This window comes from Oryza sativa, chromosome 8, assembly GCF_034140825.1.
Source record: "Oryza sativa Japonica Group chromosome 8, ASM3414082v1".
In the NCBI taxonomy this organism is placed as follows: Eukaryota; Viridiplantae; Streptophyta; class Magnoliopsida; order Poales; family Poaceae; genus Oryza; species Oryza sativa.
The window spans coordinates 3488858-3506528 of NC_089042.1; the positions used below are offsets into that span (position 1 = coordinate 3488858).

The 17671-nt window shown below is 38.3% G+C and overlaps 1 protein-coding gene and 1 long non-coding RNA gene across 2 annotated transcripts; one reads left to right on the top strand and one right to left on the bottom strand.

Annotated features, from left to right (window-relative positions):
* Positions 1–1340: 1340 nt before the first annotated feature.
* Positions 1341–4835, top strand: LOC4344712 (tobamovirus multiplication protein 2A). The gene is made up of 6 exons (XM_015795432.3): positions 1341–1891; positions 2519–2615; positions 2988–3068; positions 3154–3258; positions 4223–4420; positions 4509–4835. The coding sequence occupies exons 1-6, from the start codon at positions 1623–1625 to the stop codon at positions 4593–4595; spliced, it is 837 nt and encodes a 278-aa protein (XP_015650918.1). The 5' UTR covers positions 1341–1622; the 3' UTR covers positions 4596–4835.
* LOC136351390 (uncharacterized) lies at positions 1766–2238 on the bottom strand. Its single transcript, XR_010734457.1, has 2 exons — positions 2144–2238; positions 1766–1974 (listed from the first exon to the last, which is right to left on the bottom strand). It is a non-coding gene; the product is annotated as an uncharacterized lncRNA (long non-coding RNA).
* Positions 4836–17671: the final 12836 nt, after the last annotated feature.

Here is a 17671-nt window from a genome sequence, read left to right on the forward strand (position 1 = left end):
CTCAACAGCTTAGCTGTTCTAGCTGGGATTTTTCTAGAGCCGCCCAATTCCAAATCGATCAGAAAGTTCCAAACCGACGAGATGAAGAACAGGTCAGGGAATTTCGTTTAACCTTTTGATGATGACGAGTGCATCCATCCAAAGAGGATAAGAAACTAGAGACTGTTCATTTTTTGTGACAGATGCCCTATCCATGGATGCTTCAAAACCACTAGAAACCAAACCAGCGCGTCAGATTTGCCACGCCACATGCCACCGATAAATGGAACGTGTCAACTATTTTTAGTGTGTTCTCAAAAAAAAAAAACTATTTTTAGTGCAATCACATCATCAAGTTCATTTTTTTTAGAGAAACTGTAAACAAATCGACTGGTTTGCAACTTTGCATCTAAACAATCAAAATTAGGCGGCAAAATCGGCTGGTTTACTGTGGAGGCTTGTCGAGCAGATTAATGTTGTGGATTATATATATTGATTATAATAGAAAACTAAATACTGTATATGTAAAAAATAAATTTATAAATAGTTTAACCTAACTGGTCAACTATACTGCTCTTTTTATCTTAAAATAAATTAATTTAGTACGGAATATATCACATTTAGCATTATACGAATCTGGATATACTCTTACTCTCTCCATCCCAAAATGTTTGACGCCGTTGACTTTTTTAAAAATGTTTGGCCGTTCGTCTTATTCAAAAAATTTAAGTAATTATTAATTCTTTTCCTATCATTTGATTTATTGTTAAATATACTTTTATGTATACATATAGTTTTACAAATTTATAAAAGTTTTGGAAATAAGATGAATGGTCAAACATGTTTAAAAAAGTCAACGGCGTCAAACATTTAGGGAAGGAGGGAGTATCTTACATCCCAAGGTATTACGTTAACATATTTTGGGTCAGAGTGATAAGTTTTTTAAAAAAAACATACTACCTCCGTTTTTTAATAGATAACGTCGTTGACTTTTTCTCACATGTTTGACCATTCGTCTTATTAAAATAATTTACGTAATTATAATTTATTTTGTTATGAGTTATTTTATCACTCATAATACTTTAAGTGTGATTTATATCTTATACATTTGCATAAAATTTTTAAATAAGATGAATGGTAAAACATATGAGAAAAAGTCAACGACGTCGTCTATTAAAAAACGGTGGGAGTATCCTTTAACAGAGAAAATAACGATTAATAAGGAGGAGATGACCTAAACGATCATAATTAGGCGGTGTTGAGTTGCATTAAATCAGAAGGAAACTGCTAAATATTTTTCTTCAACGGCTGCCTCATGCTTTGCGTTTTACATTTAGCTTTACAGGTGAAAAGAACACGTTAGAGAGGCCAAGGCCATACCATAGTTTGGAGCTCCCAGTTTACGAGAGGAGGAGAAGAAGAACCGCACGACACCCCACCCCACCTCCCGATCGCCAAGAACCACAATCCCCAATCCACCCAATAACTCTAATTCCTCCCCCGATTCGCCCTCGACCAAGAACCACTCGGATCGATCAAAGCCGCCACCTTTCCACCAAATCCCCAATCTTTTTTTTTTCTTCTTCTTTTCTTGCAATTGATGCGCTTCGCCATCGGGATTTGAGGGGAGGAAGAAGAAGGGGATGGCGTGCAGGGGGTTCTTCGAGTGGGTCCTGAAGCTGCTCAACTTGGTGGTGATGGTGGTCGGGCTGGCCATGATGGGGTACGGCGCCTACCTCCTCGTGGCGTGGCTCCAGCTGCTGCCTTCGCCGCCGCCGCTGCCGCCTGCGCCGGCGGTGGCTCCCGGCGGCGGCGGAGGCGGCGAGATGGTGCGGCTCGGGAGGCCGCTGCTGCTCCTCCTCGACGTGTCGTCCTTGCCCGATGGGACGGCGGAGAGGCTCTCCGCTGCATGGTGCGTCATTTCTTGATCTAATTTGTCTTGATAGAGCTTTGATTTTTGGTGTGATTATGGCAATTTGAGGAGATACGGCGCCTCTATTAAAAGGGGAGAAATTATTAGATTCTTAGCATCAATTCACATGCCGTACGAAGCTAATTGTAGAAACATATCAATTGTAGAAACATGCATGTCAGGTGGCACTGAAGAATGACTTAATTGCTTAGTTAGCACTGAAATAATAATCTGCAGAATGGAATAATGTACCTGAAATACATATCTCCTTTGCTCTGTTTGAGAATAATTTGAGAGATCAAATTTGTGAGTTGGTTCTGTGTTTTTTTTTTCTTTTTCAACCTTGTGGAACGATGTTTGGTGAGAGGGGAAGAGGGTGGTAATCCCATTTAAGAGCTGCCAATCTAGATGCTTTATTATGGTGCCCACAGTAACCTCAGAGGCTTTATGTGATTAGCAAGGAGTAATGAATCCTCACTTTGCAGCATATGACTAGTGTGCTACCTTTTCTGCTGTATGTTAAAGTTCTGCTTGAAGTGCCATACATGCAAACTCCCGTGGTTTAGGAAGCCTGGCTTGTGAATCCTGTGCATATATTTTTCTTTACATCTTTTTTGTTTGTTGCAGGTTTATTTACGCGTTTATTGGTGTTGGTGTAATACTCTTCATTACATCCATCTTTGGTTGTGCTGGAGCATCGAGGGGCGGGTGCTGCTTATCCTTTGTATCCAAATTTAATATGCATGTTTATGAACGCGATATCTGCAGTTGTTGTTTCCCACTGATGCATGCTACTTTTAGTATCAATCACTAAATACTTTTATACTCACTGTGGAGCAAGGAATCAGCCATAAGAATCAGGAAACATTTATACACATCCAACATTAATTCCTGATCGAAAATCAATCAAATTTAGGAGTATTTTAGCTGACTTGATTTAGTTTAGTTTCATTAGTATGGTTAGTTATTTATGAAAGGTTTTGCATGCAATTTCTGATGCTTTTATTGATGGTGATTGATTTCGATTGTTATCAGTAACATATCTATCTTACTTACTTGTACTTGCATGGGATGGTTTCCTTGACATTCAGAAAAGTATTCGTTCCTCATTATTCTGTTCATACTGGTAGAGCTTGCTGCAGGAGGTTTCATTTTCTTCAACCATAGCTGGAAAGATGTGAGTACACCTAATCTGTCATATTCATTTGTTGAGCATTATTTGTTCTATTCATATTCACATTTAATGCCTTGTTATTATGCAGGTAATTCCAGTTGATAAAACTGGTAACTTTGACATGATGTACAGCTTTTTGAAGGAGAATTGGAGAATCGCAAAGTGGGTTGCACTTGGAGCTGTACTATTTGAGGTAAAAGTGGACAATAGTAAACGCCTTGGATATTAATGCAACCATACTATGTCTTGGGGACTAATTGTTATTTAATATGAATTCAGTGTGCTTTTCATGTCAACACATTCAAGCATTCAGAATCCAAACATGATTTTAGCTGCAGATAAAGAATTGTACAATATGCAACGTTTGAGATTGGTTTAACTATAACAGTTTCAATGAGCTAATACAAAAACGGTTTCAACGTGCATGTGCTGAACTGCCTAAACAATCCTGTCTGCCCTGTCCTTAACAAGTCTATTTATGATGTTTTACTTCCTCTTCTCTGCCCCGTGTCCAGTGTCCAATACAATTATACAAAGTGCACTGTGCGCGAGTTGACATTGCACGGTTTTCTAATTTGCATGACCAGTCACAGTTTGTTTCAGTATTTTCAACCTTGAATATAAAAATGATGTCGTCAAACAAGGTGTACTGGTTATGAAGATGCCTTGACAGTCTGTCAGAGTAGAGTGTATTAACACAAGCAGACCCGGTAGTGCATATTGAAACATTTTAAATGTTATAATACTGGAATAGACCTGACTGGAACATACTGGAAAACAATTGGCACTTCTGGTAAGCTGCACATGATCTATTTTGTGTTCTCTTCATGCTTTGTCTCATCTTTTGTGTGCCATAGAACTGGAATATAGCTCCCATCGTTTCCTCCATTCAGCATCAGCCGCTGCCAAAATTTAAATTTTAGAAGTTAATTTTGAAGTTGATTTTGAAGCTTTTTCATTGAAGTTTATTTTTCAGCATTTGCATTTAAGTCGCTAAGAACACATATATAAAAGTTTTATCCACAAATTATTATTATTTTGCTAATACGTTGGATGGCACATTATCCACATTTGGCCAAACGATTGGGGCCTAATATTTATTACCAGTGTGGATAAAAGATTTCACTAGGCAGTGCAACTAAAACTCTCATTTGCAGGCAGTGCTGTTCACTGTAGCTCTCATAGTGCAGTCAGGCAATCAAGCAGACTATGACAGTGATGACGAGTACATTGCCCCAAGGTCTTCAACCCGGCAGCCGTTGGTGAACAAGCAACCTGTTGCTGACCCTAGGGTGCCCAACCTTGACTACCGTCCAATCCGAAACGATGCGTGGAGCCAAAGAATGAGAGAAAAGGTATACTCTGTTCATCAATCGTTATCAGTGATTCTTAATATTGAATGCCCATTCTTCCTTATAACTCAGTTCCAATGTATTCTGGCAGTATGGGGTGGACACCTTTGATCCAAACAGGTTCCAACAGGCGACAATATCTCCCGCAGAACAAAGAAACCGATGCGCAATCCTCTGAAACTCGGTTGGTATCAGTCGGTAGCGGCTCTAATTTACACCCAACTGTACAATAGCATCGATCGGTTCCCGCATAATGTATACCTGCTTGATGTCTTTGAACCAATGTTGTTCAGTTGTTTAGGATGTGGAGAGCCTGTCCAGTTAAAAAAAAAAAACTTGCACAGTTAGAGTTCTGTTGAACATTTTGTAGTTTATGCGCCCTTCCATCTTGCAATAATTAAATTTCAGTTTTTGTTAACAGAGACATCTCCTGTTGTGCATAAAACCTGCTATGTACTCCCATCGGTTCCTCTTTTCTTTTTATAACAAGGTATATTATAAAGTCAATAAGTTAAAAATTTAGTAATCTTTGACCATTGATTTCTCGTAAATTATATTGTCTCATAAATTATATTGTTTGTATTAACCGGCCTAATATAATACTGTATGAAAGTGCATTGAAACACAATTAATTCAGTTGTTATATTTTTTATGCATTAAATGTTTTCAAAATTGGAGTAATTCTTGGTCAAACACAATAAAGTAAGACTTTTTGACGTTTTAATACGCCTTATAAAAAAGATATAGAGGGATTGATATCATATATGGAATCTGATAGAGAACCGATTTGCGTTACTGCTACGCTGACTTTGGTTCTAGAGACTAAATTTGCCCACTATTACTTTCTATAACTTCATAATTCACAAAGCTTTACTATTATGAAAAACTTTTTCTTTTTTCTTTTTGGGGGGCAATTAATCTTGAGCAGTTTTCATATGCCCAGTTTTCATAACTTGCCTCAAAATGCTCAAATCAAAGCTTGAAATGGAAAGGAACAGAGGATTAAAGGAAAATCTATACGTCCATATCATCATCCATCATATATCTCTCGTACTCTTTCCTTCCAATTCTGATTAATCAACATATATTCTCCATCAAATCAAAGGCTAGAAATCCGATTCCGCTGATCATGTCCGTTTACAAACACAATTAAACATTCCATCCTCATAACATGGAATAATTAACACACCAACATCTCTTCTCTCTATATATACAAACGACGCCGATTAGCACACACACGCTCTTTAATTTCATGTCATATATGGCGGAGGATCTTGAACAACCATCAAGCGACCGTCGCGGCGGCGGCCGCATGCCGGCGGCGGCGGCGGCGGCGGCGGGTGATCGTCAGAAAGAACCATGGGAGCGCCGCCGCAGCAAGAGGCCGATTTGCGCCGACGTGTGCGCCTGCTTCTTCACGTTGATCGGCATCGCCGCCGTCGTCTTGGTCTTCGTCTTGGCCTACAAATGCTTCCGCACGACGTGCTACAAGTTATAAATTTATAATTATAAATTTGTAATCACGATGTTTTTTTTTTCTTTCTTTTCTCTGTAAGACTAGACAAGAACGGTTGATTTTTTTTTGTCTTGAGTACTCTTGAGAGGTTAATATGATCAGTTCGTACTATAATGTTTTCTTCTTGTTGTTGTTGCGTGCACTCGTGTTTTTAATTTTGCGAGACATGAACTTAATCTGGATCGTGCGCTTTCATATTGTTTTCTTTGTGCACGTGAATTATATTGTGAAATTTTGTTTTTCACAATGCTTTTCTTTGTGTTTTTTGTTCACTTTTGCAGTAGTTTGAGGTGAAGAAATTATGTTGATGTATATTTTTAATCGATTCGAGCAGTTAATCACGGGCTCACGGCAATGTATTTATTAAATGACGAGTGATGGAATGTGTTTGGATCTAATTTTCTCAATTTCTATATCACTCTTACCGATGATAATACTGATGGATAATTAATATTAACATTAGATATCACCGTAAAGGTATTTTCAAATGTATTTTGTAATTAGAACTAACTGGATACGTGCATCCATGATAGGTACTTAGTTTTGAGGTGTTAAAAAAACTTTGTATAATCTTTAAAATTAGTAACATGATGATTGGTACTTAATATTTTGTCACCTTACTTTTGGATGTAAGCAAAAGGTACCGGATTTATATGGAACCAGCACCTTAGGAAATAGAGGGATTATTCCATTTAAAATCCAACATCTATTTCAATTACAATTGAAAGATACCAGGTTTTTTCTTTGGCGCCCCACTGGGGTGCTTGTGTGGACCTCTTTGACGCCCCGGGGGTGCTTGTGTGGACCGAAAAGGTACTATATGTGTCGATGTTAGTTCTGATATCTATTGTGCCCTTTTCTATGTACCTTTTTATAGTAATGCTAGCCAGATGGCATCACCAAAACATTTACGTGTAAAGCGCAACTCTGATTATTACACTAACTAGTGATCATGTTTACTTTTCCAATGAACTGCGAGATCATAACCGGCGGTACGACAATAGCACCTTAGGAAATAGAGGTGCTGATTCTATTTAAAATCCAACATCTATTTCAATTTCAATTGAAAGGTACCAGGTTTTTTCTTTGGCACCCGGGGGTGCTTGTGTAGATCTCTTTGGCGCCCTGGGGATGCTTGTGTGGATCCAAAAAGCACTATAGGTGTCGATTTTATTTGTTCCGATACTTATAGTGCCCTTTTCTATGTGCCTTTTATAATAATGCTAGCCAGATAGCATTACCAAGGTATTTATGTGTAATGTGCAACTCTGATGATTATAGTAACTAGTGATTTACTTTTCCGATGAACTGCGAGATCATAACCGGCGGTACGACAGTATTTGGCAAAGTTAAACTAAATTTTGCTCGAATTTTCTATTTTAAATTTTAAAAAACTTGCACTATTAGAGTTGTTGAACATTTTGTAGTTATGCGCCTTTCCATCTTGCAATAATTAAATTTCAGTTTTTGTTAACAGAGAAAAATCTCCTTTTGTGCATAAAACCTGCTATGTACTCGATCGGTACTCCCTTCGGCTCCTCTTTTATTTTTATAATAGGGTATATTATAAAGTCAATAAGTTAAAAATTAATAAATCTTTGACCATTGATTTCTCATAAATTATTTTGTTTGTATCCAGAAGGCTAATATAATACTATATGACAATGCATTGAAATATAATTCAATTGTTATATTTTTTATGCATTAAATGTGTTTAAAATTGGAGTAATTGTTGGTCAAATTCAATAAAGTAAGATTATTTGACATTTTGATACGCCTTATAAAGAAGTAGAGGGATTAATATCATATATGTAACCTGATAGAGAACCGATTGCGCTACTTCTACGCTGACTCTGGTGGTTCCAGAGACTAAATTTGCCCACTATTACTTTCTATAACTTCATATATTTATATACTTGGCATATCACAAAGCTGTACTATTATGAATTTTTTTTCTGGGGCAATTAATCTTGAGCAGTTTTCATGTGCCCAGTTTTGGTAACTTGCCTCAAAATGCTCAAATCAAAGCTTGGAATGGAAAGGAACAGAGGAGTAAAGGAAAATCTATACGACCATATCATCATCCATCATATATCTCTCGTACTCTTTCCTTCCATTCTGATTAATCAGCAGATATTCTCCATCAAATCAAAGGCTAGAAATCTGATTCCGGTGATCATGTCCGTTTACAAACACAATCAAATATTCCATCCTCATAACATGGAATAATTAGCACCAACATCTCTATATATAAACGACGCCGATTAGCACACGCATACGCTCTTTGATCAAGTCATGGCGGAGGATCTTGAACAACCATCAAGCGACCGTCGCGTCGGCGGCCGCACGCCGGCGGCGGAGGCGGCGGATGATCGTCAGAAAGAACCACCGGAGCGCCGCCGCAGCAACAGCCCGATGGACGCCGACTTGTGCTGCTGCTCCTGCGCGTTGATCGGCATCGCCGCCACCGTCGCGGCCTCGCTCTTGGCCTTCAAATGCCTCCTCACGACGTGCTACAAGTTATAATCAAGATGTTTTCGGAATTGCTATATTTGTGTCGCCGCAAATTTGTTAATTTTATAGTCAGATCTTAGAGCATCTATGTTTTTGCTAGTTTTTGCAGTCGATTATCTTCGAGATTTGGTGCTAGTATTTGCTTTCACTTGGAGATTAAACTATATTATTGGTGGATAAATTATTCATACTAATTACATTGTACTTGTACTATAATTACATACGATTTACATATGTAAATTTAAGACTTACATTGTAAATACATTAAAATAAAATTACATATGTAATTTAAGAACTTACATTAATGTAAATACATGCCGCCTATTTTCTACTGAATCATATGGCGCCATAAATATAGCTAATCCTATGCAAGACTAGACCAGAACGGTTGATTTTTTTCTAGATGTTTTATTTTATTTTCTTTATTTTCTATGCAAGACTAGACAAGAACGGTTGAATTTTTTTTTGTCTTGAGTACTCTTGAGAGGTTAATCAGTTCGAATTATAATGTTTTTTTGTTGTTGCATGCACTCGTGTGTTTTTAATTTTGGGATACACGAAGAACTTTATGTTATTCGTGCGCTTTTATGTTGTTTTTTCTTTGTGCACGTGAAGTATATTGTGAAAATTTGTTTTTCACATTGGTTGGTTTGTGTGTTTTTGTTCACTTTTGCACTAGTTTGAGGTGAAGAAAATATTTTGATTTGATTCGAGCAGTTTGTCATGGCAATATATTTATTGAATGACGAGTGATGGAATGTGCTTGGTTCTAATTTTCCCAATCTCTACTAGCCATTTGGTCGTGCGTTGCATGACTTTAGAAGGACACTATTAATCCTGGTCCCACCTATCATACACACTGCGCCTTGGAGTCCGTGCTACAGATGGTTACAAATCTTTAGCCCGCTGTCCTTCTCTCTCCTTATTTATCTACTTAAAATATGTTTACAGCTGGTTTACAGCATGCTATTATACCTGCCATGGCCTGAGACTTTTATTTGCTAATTGGCTGGTAAATAATTAAATCAATTCTGTGTGGTGTATGCAGACGTGCCTTGCAGTATTAAAATGTGTTTTTCCCCTACTGTTCATACCGATTGATAATCATTTGGATAGTACTAATTTTCTATATCTAGCTGATGACCGATATCCAAACCTGACCAGAACATATTAAGGCCCCCTTTAATTCAAAGAAAATTCATAAAAATTCTAAAGGATTTTATTTCTACATGAATTTTTCCTATATAGCCCTTTGAAACAAAAGAATAAATCCTATAGAATCCTATGAAATTCCTATAGAATGCCTAATGCCATGCAAGTTTTGGAGGAAATCTAGCATGAGGTTCTACCTCATGGAAACTTTCCTATGAGTCTTCATCTCTCCTCTAATTCCTGTGTTTTTACTGCGGTCCAATCAAACGGCCATTCCTGTGTTTTTCCTATGTTTTGCAATCATCTGTTTTGTACTTGTATTCCTGCCAGAATCTTACATTTTTCCTATTCCTCCGTTTTTCTATTTCTGCGATTTAAAGGGGCCCTAATCCATTACCCTGAAAGAATATCTACAGCCATCACAAACAAATCAGGTACTCAATTTCTTTTTTACTCGTATAGTATGCAAGAATATAATATCTTGCTGGGTTTCTACGCTTGTAGGAATTGGCGTAGAAAGAATTGGCAAGCACATCATCTGGGCGATCTACGCACCTCATCGAGTAGTAAAAATGCCTAAATTTAGTGGATTATCATTATTCATTAGTGTTTGAGAAGGACATGGAGGGTGTAGCTTGACAGCGCCTTATCTCCGGTGCGGGCATGGAGGGCAGCGGCACAGTGCCACCAGTCGGAGGAGAGAGTAGTTGGCGGCACGTTGTTGAGTTGTGATCCAAATTCATTTGCACTTAATAAAGGCCAGCTTCTACCGTAGTGGAGCGGAGGCCCGTCGCCGGTAGGCTTGGGCCGGAGCGTAGCGGATCATCATCCCTTTTAGGATTCCACCATATATATACCTCTTATAAGCCGCCGTGCGGCGATGTAACCTCACCTCAGATATAGTGAAGATATTTTGCTGGCTGGCGCCCGTGGTTTTTTCTCTCCTGTTTTGGGAGGGTTTTTCACGTTAAATCTCGTGTCTTCTATGATTGATCTACTATGAAAGGACCTTGATGTCGCCTAGAGGGGGGGTGAATAGGCGGTTTTAAAAATACATGTGGAAGCTAAAACAAAACAGGGTCGGATTGTCTGATATCAGGTCGGATAGTCCTATGTGATCAGATAGTCTGAACTGAGATCATACTATCTGACCTGTACAACAACAATACAAACAAGAGAACAACCTAAGAGATCTAGATTCAATCCACAAGCAAAGAGGTGAGCTCGACCAACAACAATATTAGCATAGCAGAAGAAATGGAACAAGAAGGTAAAGAGAGTGAGGATATCACCGAGGTTTATGCGCCGATGTATTTCCCGGAGTTCAAATCCTTAAGGGGATTCTAGTCTCCGTTGAGGGGCTCGCAAAGAGCCGGGTCTTTTTCAACCCTATCCACGTGAGGTTGCACAAATGCACTCCTCCTTCCACTAAGGGTATCTCTTTCCTTGTGGAGGCGAGATCCGGCCTACACAAACTTCTCTTGGCCAACCACACGTAGATCGGTGGCCCAAGAACGACACCTAGCCGTCTAGGAGTCCTCAACCTCCAAGAGTAATACACACCACACAACTCTTGGACAAATCCTAGTGCTCAAGATCAAAAGAAACACACACTAGACTCCCAAACTCCAAATCCACACACAAAGATCCAAGTCACAAAGAACAAGGGGGATTTGAGATAGAGAGGGAGAGAGCTCAAAGATCCAAAGCATTTAGCACAAAGCTCAACCCAAAACAAGATTTGAATGAAATGAGTTTAGGCAACCCTAGAAAAGGGTTGGTGGGGGGTTTATATAGATCCCCCAAAATGTGACCGTTGGAGGGGAATCTTTCAGCCCACGTCGGATAGTTCGATACAAGATCGGATAGTCCGATATTTTAAACCTCCAAGGCAACGAGAAACAGAGAACGAAGTTCCATGAAATTTTGGACTTTCCGAGACATCGGACTATCTGATGTTAAATCGGAGTATCTGATATTTTAGAAGCAAAAACTTCGTCCTCAAACAGAGACTCAAGTTTTATGAAATTTCGGAGTCTCTGTGTCATCGGACTATCTGATCCGATATCGGATACTCCGATACTTAGAAAAACTGACTCGATAGGATTTTTCAAATCAAGACAGAGTGAAGTTCTGTGAAAAATCAGATAATCCAATACATCGGATAGTCTGATTTCAAATCAGATAGTCTGATGTTGCTCAAGTAAAAATGCAATAACTTTTTACTCCGAACTCCGATTTCGAAGATCTTGGACTCTATGGAAAACTAGTTTCGTGGGCTATCAAACCCAATATAAAACATGGTTCAAAACCTTCAAGAGATGTTGAAAAACTTGCATAGAAACCCGATGTAAGTGTTGTGACAAGTGAAACAACTCGGGATTGAAATTTTGGCTTAGGTTTTTCAAACTCACACAAAGATGAAGCATTTTGAGCACTAGTATTCAACCAATTATATGCATATGGTATCCCTCTTAATAGTACGGCCTCCTAAACTCAAATTTGAAAGACGAAGTTATACCAATAGGAGTACCTTCACACCATATTGTTTCTTCACTTGGAGGGTTACCAACGTCAAGGTCATTCGATCATCGGAAAGATCTCATCTTCTTGATCTTTGACATTTTATCTTCCATTTCTCAGATGATTGATGTGGATAATCCATGGCTTTAAATGGCCTCGCACGGTTCATCACGACACAGTCTTCAATCGCCCTTCACCACCGGTTTCGGTTCGTCGGCGCCAAGCCCCTTACTTGCCCTTCACCACCGTATGGTCCATCGCAACTGAGCATCGCTTGCGCTTCACCGTCTTGCCATAGGTAGTCACTTCATACCCACATCTTCAATATCTTCTCTTTAATTCCCATCCATCGATAAGTCCATTTCCTAGCTTTTTCATCGGACTAATCACTTGCTTATATACTCAATAAGTGCATTAGTCCCTTAATCGTTTGTCATCAATAAACCAAAACCCACTAGGGGCATAGATGCTCTTTCATATTATTCTTTATCGTTTGTTCGTCTATCGTTTCCTAACACACGTCACCAGGGTTTCCCAAACCGCCGGGGCCGGGGTTACCGCGCCCCGGCGGTAAGCACGTTTATCGCGCGGTAACCGCGGTAACCGTGAAAAACCGTGCAAAATTTATCAAAAATTCAAATTATATTTTAAATTTATTTGAATTTAAGGAGGTTACCGCGGCATTTATATTACCGTACCCCGCGGTAAGCCCGGTAACCGCGGTAACCGCGCGGTTACCGGCAGTAACGTCAACCCTGCACGTTGCACGCGAGGAACCGGACGTCGATACGGCGGTTTTTTTCTCCTTCTCTATCGTTCGCTTCTTCCCGACATATCAGGAACACTCTTTGACCATTTTGACTCTTTTACAGGGCTTTTCTTCACACGCTGAATTGTATGGCAGGGATTTTAGTTGTGTGGCATCCCACGGTCACATTTAATCTGATGACGTGGTACAATATGGTGGTGAAAAACTTTACTTTTTTCCACTACTTTAGATATCACTTCTACCGATGATAGTACTGATGGAGAAATTAACATTAGATATCACTGTAAAGGTATTTTTAAATATATTTTGCAATTAGAACTAACTGGATACATGCATATCCATGATAGATACTTAGTTTTGAGGTGTAAAACTTTGTATTATGTTTAAAATTAGTAATCATGATAGGTACTTTATATTTTGTCACATGTTTTAAACGGTGCTGGATTTTATATGGATCCGACACCTTTATTTATCTAACAGGAAATATAAACACCGGTTCCATTTAAAAACCGACTTCTATTTCAATTGGAAGGTGCTGGTTTTTTCCTCAGCGTCCCTGCCGGCACTTGTGTAGGCAGGTTTAGTGTCAGTTTTAGTTGTTTTGGTACCTACAGTACTGTCTTCTTCTATACGTGCCTTTCTATAGTAATGCTAGCCAGATAGCATCATCAAAGCATTTACATGTAATGTGCAACTCTGGTGATTAGAGTAACTAGTAGCCAGATTCACCTTTCTAATGAACTGCGAGATCATAACATGCGGTACGATAGTATTTGACAAAGTTCAACTAAATTTTACTTGAATTTTCTATTTTGAATTTAAATTTCTCAGAAACCAAAAAAAAAAATCCTCGAAAATTAATCTGGTTTCTATCCGTGTCAAAACCTCTAAATTTCACGAGTTGCTAACGAGTTGACACGGATCCGGTTGCTAACGGTTTTCATCAGAAACATAAACCTTGCTAACGGCCGGAGTTGTTACATAGGCTGTGTTCGGCGCCCCTTTTCCCAACCCCTTCTCACTTGTATTTTACGGGCACGCTTTTTAAACAGTTAAATAATGTGTTTTTTATAAAAAGTTCCTATACGAAAGTTACATAAAAAAATCAAATCAATCATTTTTTTAAAAAATTAGCTTATATTTAATTAATCACGTGCTAATAGACCATTTTATTTTATACGCGTATGTTCTGGTTGGGTACATGTACTTGCGAACCCAGCCGTAGCATGATCCGGAAAATGTCTGATATAATGAAAGAAAAGTCAAAAAGTGTTATCGGTCGATTGAGGCCAGACTCTTAGCAATAATTCAATGGAAAGAATGTGAAAATATTTTTGGCAATCAAATCCTATTCAGCTTTCAGACGTCCATCTTTTGATAGAAAGAAAATATATATATTCAATTGCTCCTAGAAAAAGAAGGAGCAGAAGAAATTCATTTCTATATATACCCCCATATATATCATCCATCGATATTCGATCTCTCCTCTCCTAGTGTTTCCATTTCTTATTATGATTTAAGATAGTAAACATTGTTCATGAAATTATATATGGAACTAAAATCATATCAGGTTAATCAATTTTGGCAATCATATTCATATCTGAAAACAATCGTTCCATTTTCTCAATATGGAATAATTAACACTAACATATCTATATAAACGACGCCGATTAATTATTATTAGCACGCACACATACGCATCGAGATCGATCCATCATCTTCATCTCACATCTCAGATCTCATCGATCATGGCTACCGACGCACAAATCTGCTGCCAGAAGCTCTTCGCCTTCTTCTTGTTCCTCATCCTCGTCGCCGTCGTCGTCATCGCCGCCATCCTCTCCTCCCAATGCTTGTCGTTGCCGTGTTGTTATAAATCGATATTCGGAAGTGGATGACGGCTTAGAATAATTTTTCTTCAATGATGTATTAGTTTGTACTTTCCTTTTTTTTTTTTTTGTGAGATGCACTCGTGTGTTCTTCGTGAGGCATGAATTATCTTGTGTGATTCTTAGGCTTTTATATAAATTATATATATTGGTTATGTTTACGACTGGAGCTACACGCTTGAAGTTGGTTATTGTGTTCTTGTTCTTGCTAGCTATACAATATTTGATGGTTTTTTTTAGTGGAAAAATTTTAGATATAACTATAGTATAATTTATGTGTATAATGGATAAAGTGAGCGCGGCCGGCTGGCTTGTCCATCCTACAATGTTCAACTCCCAACTCTCGTGAGCGCTTGCAAAATTGTTTCCTCCGATCCAATGGCCCGCTCTCATGTTTGTTTGCAATTTTTTTTTCTCTGATCCGGCAGTTAAAAATTCAAAAGTTCTGGGACAGTGTGAATCTCGAGACTATCAAACGGTTAAAATTTTGAAAGTTTTGGGAGAGAAACGGCCTAATGATTTTTATGTGAGTCTTGAGGCGATCCAACAGTTCAAAATTCAAAAGTTTTGGAGGAGAAAAACGGTCGGATGGTTTTTATAATTCTGTAGTGAAGTTGAAACATGCTAATTTATGATGCATACGAGAAGGTGGGGGCTAGTCCCTCCCATACCCGATTTTGAATTTCAAATGTATTTGGTTTAAATTGAAGTTGAATCAAATTAATTATCCGTGTGTATCAATGGTATACTAGAGCCTGAAGTTAAATTGATAAATAAATCCAAAGTGTTTGTTTTTGATAGAATGAAAGTAGCGAAAGAGCTACTCCCTCCGTCCAAAAAAACTCAATTTATAGAGTTTGAATTTTGTCCCATAGAAAACCAATTTCTACCGTTCTACCTACCTCAGCATGTAAAACGAGAAGTTTTATCCCTTCAATACCCTTTATCTATCTATCACTCTTACTATTTTTTTTTTCAATTATTAAGGGCATTTTAACCATTCTCTATCTCCACTAATTCCACCTCGGGATGCTAGGAATGTATTTTTTATGGGACGGAGAGAGTACTTTACTGTGCCATGCCAACAAATCGATTTTCTATCCAGACGTTACAGACCGGAGGGAGTACTTTACTGTGCCATGCCAACAAATTGATTTTCTATCCAGACGTTACAGACCGTTGGATCCTTAACTGGTAAAATATCTTGTTGATTCTTCATAAAAACTTCTTTATACAACGATGTCCTTCCATGTCCCTGTGGTAAAAAAAAATTATGAATCCAGCCGCAGTTGCCTTGTCTTTGTTCAGGGAATCACAAAATTCAGATATTGTTACCATCCAGTGTGATACCTGATATCAATATACTATCCATTAAAATTTAGATATATGTTTGGCCTTTTATTTTATTGAAAAATTGTACAAATATAAAAAATATAAGTGAGGCTAAAGTACATTTTATGATAAAACAAGCCATGTCAAAAGGCTTAAGTACATTTTACCATAAAACAAGCCATGTCAAAATTAATAATATTTATATACTCCATCCGTTTCGTAATGTAAGTCATTCTAGCATTTCTCACATTCATATTAATGTTAATGAATCTAGAAAATGCTAGAATAGACTAGATTCATTAACATCAATATGAATGTGGAAAATGCTAGAATTAATGACTTACATCGTGAAACGGAGGAAGTATCTTTTTAATAAGAGGATGATTAAAATATAATTTTTTTGCCGGGTCGGCAAACAACCGACCAGAGTGTATTAAGATGGAAGAAAGAATTCACAGCTCACGCCTCACTGAGCACGCCTAGAAAAGAATCCCGCTCCCAACCCACTATACAAATACAACTGAGAGAGAGGCGGTCAAGCCCGCTTCTTGCCACGATTTCCACTCATCCTCGATGGCGGCACAAAGATTCACCGGCAAAACTGCTTGACCCTCAAAGACACGAGCATTACGCTCTGTATACATTAGCCAGGTCACCTAGATGACGTCTGCATCAAAAGCTCTCTTGTCCCGTTTCGTGATTGTTTTGCGAGCATCACACCACCAAGAAGGAAATTCAAAACTAACGGTATCTTACATTTAAAATGGAGGGAAGAAGTACTTTCTACTGCTCTAGCAATATAGGAGCAATGTTACAAAACAGAGAAAGAAATCGGATAATGTTATTGTTCTCGATCGAACTAACGTTCGTTTATTCAGCTATCCTAACAACAATGCAATGGAAAGATTACGAAAAGATTTTTGGCAATCAATCTTATTCTGCTTTTATATGCCCAAATTTTTTTATCATATAAAGATTATGAAAAAAGATATTTGACAATAAATCTTATTCAACTTTAAATATACATATGCCCAGTTTTTTTAGATAACTTTCCTCCAATTGCTCAAAGCTTATAGTAGAAAGAAAAAGAGAAGAGCAGAGGAAATTAACTCTACCTATAAACAACCATTCCATTTTCGGTAATCATGTCCATATCTAAAAAACAACCATTCCATTTTCTCAATATGGAGATAATTAACACTAACACGCCCATATAAACGACGCCGATTTGGTGATCATCATCTCACATCGATCTCTCTATCTTTGTCTCTTATTATGGAGCAGCAGCAACAACGATTCCATGTCAACCATCGGATTGTCGCCGGCGACAACGGAAGGGGCGCCGCCGCACGCGCTCGCGCCGGCGATGGCCTCGTCGGCTGCTGCTGGTTCCTCATCTTCGGTGGCTTCGCCGCCGTCGTCGCCGCCTTCTTCCTCGCCTTCCTATGCTTGGCGAAGTCGTGTTACAACTCATGAAAAATCTCTGTAAAACTATATATAACCTGCTGAGGATTAATTAGCTAGTCTTTACTGTTTTTTAGCTTCTTTTTTTTCAATTT

Excerpts from the sequence above, each read along its gene's own strand:
- LOC4344712 (XM_015795432.3), top strand. The coding sequence starts at position 1,623 with ATGGCGTGCAGGGGGTTCTTCGAGTGGGTCCTGAAGCTGCTCAACTTG. Across the intron at positions 2,616-2,987 it reads GCGGGTGCTGCTTATCCTTT|TATTCGTTCCTCATTATTCT; the intron begins GTATCCAAATTT and ends CATTCAGAAAAG. Across the intron at positions 3,069-3,153 it reads TCAACCATAGCTGGAAAGAT|GTAATTCCAGTTGATAAAAC; the intron begins GTGAGTACACCT and ends GTTATTATGCAG.